The sequence below is a fragment of the Olea europaea genome, chromosome 14, assembly GCF_002742605.1.
Source record: "Olea europaea var. sylvestris chromosome 14, O_europaea_v1, whole genome shotgun sequence".
Taxonomy (NCBI): Eukaryota; Viridiplantae; Streptophyta; class Magnoliopsida; order Lamiales; family Oleaceae; genus Olea; species Olea europaea.
Genome location: NC_036250.1, coordinates 16,674,914 through 16,677,270, shown reverse-complemented (window position 1 = coordinate 16,677,270; position 2,357 = coordinate 16,674,914). Strand labels below are relative to the sequence as shown.

Below are 2,357 nucleotides of genomic sequence, written 5' to 3'. Positions count from 1 at the left end.
TTTTTTTTTTTTTTTTCCCCCCCCCCCCCCCCCCCCCCAAACCGAGAGTAATAATTTTAACAATCCTGATATGTGAATACTTTCCTCCCTTTTTTGTTCTTCACTGATGGTATCTATATATTTCCCCGGTGAAGGTTTAAGAGTTGTAGTGTGTTATTATAAATCGTGGAGTTAACGGGATTTTGGGACACCATGAATACATACCCAATGACTAAGTGATTTTATTTTTTTTATTTTTTATTTTCAAATCCTCTTGTTCTAACAGTGCAAGTGCAACTTAGAGAGCATTAATGCAAAACTAGTTTAAGATCAAACTTTTTGTTAATTTAGATTTTAGTTAAAAATGCTGAAGGTTCCTATAACATTATGTGCTGCAGAATTCAAGATGTTGATATAGAGGTTCTGACTTCATCTTTACACATCCTTTGAACATTAATTGAATATATATTCGTTCTTTGTCTTTAAATGTATATTTGATTAGATGAGAAAATAAAGTTCGGGAAGCTTCATGTACCACACCCTCTCCATTATATTAATTGGCACTGCAAGGAATATCCCATCACTAAAACCTTAGATATAGAGAGGAATATATATATACATATTTTTAACTGTACAATGAACTGACTATTTCTGACTTCAAAATTTATTCTTGGATCCCCTTGGCACGTGGATATAAAGAACTTGCATTCTTCTATTTCAGGTATGGCAGTTCAGGCGTCTTATACTTGAGACACTTCATGTTGATTTGCATGACGAATTGGATTTTGTGGGGGAACTTGCCAGACTAAACTCTAAAAACTATCAAATATGGTAAGTTACACTGTGGACGGATATGTTTTATCATTTAATTTTTCTGATGCATCAAATTGAATTGTCTTTCGACAGATACTTAAGCTCTCAGACCTGAATATCTCCCTTGTATATATAATATAAAGCATCAAAGGTGTGTTATAATAGGACTTATTATTGAGGTTTAAAAGGCTACATTCGTGTTTGATTGCAAAATGGTTATTTTTGGGTTGAACTTTTTCAATGATTATGAGCTCCTTTCACAGTATGAATTAGAAAATGATATTTCCGTCCACTTGAATGTAATTGAAGTTCATTGGATCTTTTTGGCTGTGTATGTTCTGTTTATCATAAGAATAAAGTGGTCATCCAACCAGGTAAACCTAGAATTAATTGGCAAATTGATGTCTACAATGGAAGAAAAAGTTGTCAAATGTTCAAGTAGTGTAGAAATTGTCGGCCCTAAACACATCTATCTTTAGTTGATAAGTCGACATGAAATGTCTGTGTAATTTTAATGCATGAGTAATAAACATCTTGTTGGGGATTTTAATGCAGCCATGGATCTTAAAATCAGCAATCTTGTTGTCTTCTTGTTTATTGCCATGTTAACTCGTGGTCTCTATATGCTCTCCATATACTTCTCTATATCGATTTCTTTCAAAAATTGTGAGGATGGATTTCAGTGGATGTTCGCAGGAGTTTATGGGCCTAATTTTGATGACAGTAGAGTGGGCTTGTGGGATGAACTGGCTGGAATGAGGGCTTGGTGGAATCTCCCTACATGTATTGGGGGTGATTTCAATGTGATTCGATTTCTTTCGGAGAGGTCGAGTGGTGGGAGACTAACTAGGGCAATGGAGGAGTTCTCAGATTTTATTAGGGAGAATTTGTTGGTGGATTTACCCATGATTGGGGGAGATTTTACCTGGTCATCTAATCGGGATCGACCCGTTTTGTCTCGTATTGATAGGTTCTTGATTTGTGGGGAGTGGGAGTCTAAATATTCAGATGTCACTCAGAGAAGATTGGGGAGGGTGTACTCGGATCATTTTTCTATTATGTTATCGGGGAATAGAAGGGGTGGTGGAAGAAGACCTTTCAGGTTTGAGAAGATGTGGTTGAAAGTAGAAGGTTTCAAGGAGCGAGTACAGAAGTGGTGGACTTCCTATGAAGTCAGTAGGTCTCCTTTTTTTGTATTGGATCAGAAGCTAAAGGCGCTGAAAGGGGACTTAAAGAAATGGAATGAGGAAGTTGTGGGCAATGTTAACTGCAGTAAAAATCAATGTCTGTCAGAGATAGAGGAATTGGATAGGCGGGAGGAGAGTCAGGGGTTGACCGGGGAGGAGAAGGAGAGACATAGAGGATTAAAGGAAGAGATGGAGAGGATGGTGGAGATGGTGGAGATTAATTGGCGACAGAAATCTAGAGTTACTTGGTTGAAAGAGGGGGATAAATGCACTAAATTCTTCCACAGGGTCGCCAATTCTAATAGGAGGAACAACTCCATCACAGTTTTGGAGGTGGACGGGGTTACTTATGAGGAACCACAGGAAATTGGAAGCCAA

At 37.6% G+C, this 2,357-nt stretch overlaps 2 protein-coding genes across 2 annotated transcripts in view; both read left to right on the top strand.

The window, feature by feature from the left end:
* The window catches only part of LOC111409583 (protein farnesyltransferase/geranylgeranyltransferase type-1 subunit alpha), a 13,006-nt gene that overhangs the window by 2,849 nt on the left and 7,800 nt on the right, over positions 1-2,357 (top strand). The window contains exon 3 of the mRNA XM_023039615.1: positions 679-810. Within this exon, the coding sequence (XP_022895383.1) occupies positions 679-810 (132 nt within the window). The remainder of the gene's footprint in view (positions 1-678; positions 811-2,357) is intronic.
* LOC111409337 overlaps positions 817-2,357 on the top strand; it is a 5,014-nt gene continuing 3,473 nt past the window's right edge. The window contains exon 1 of the mRNA XM_023039386.1: positions 817-1,923. Within this exon, the coding sequence (XP_022895154.1) occupies positions 1,311-1,923 (613 nt within the window). The 5' untranslated portion in view covers positions 817-1,310. The remainder of the gene's footprint in view (positions 1,924-2,357) is intronic.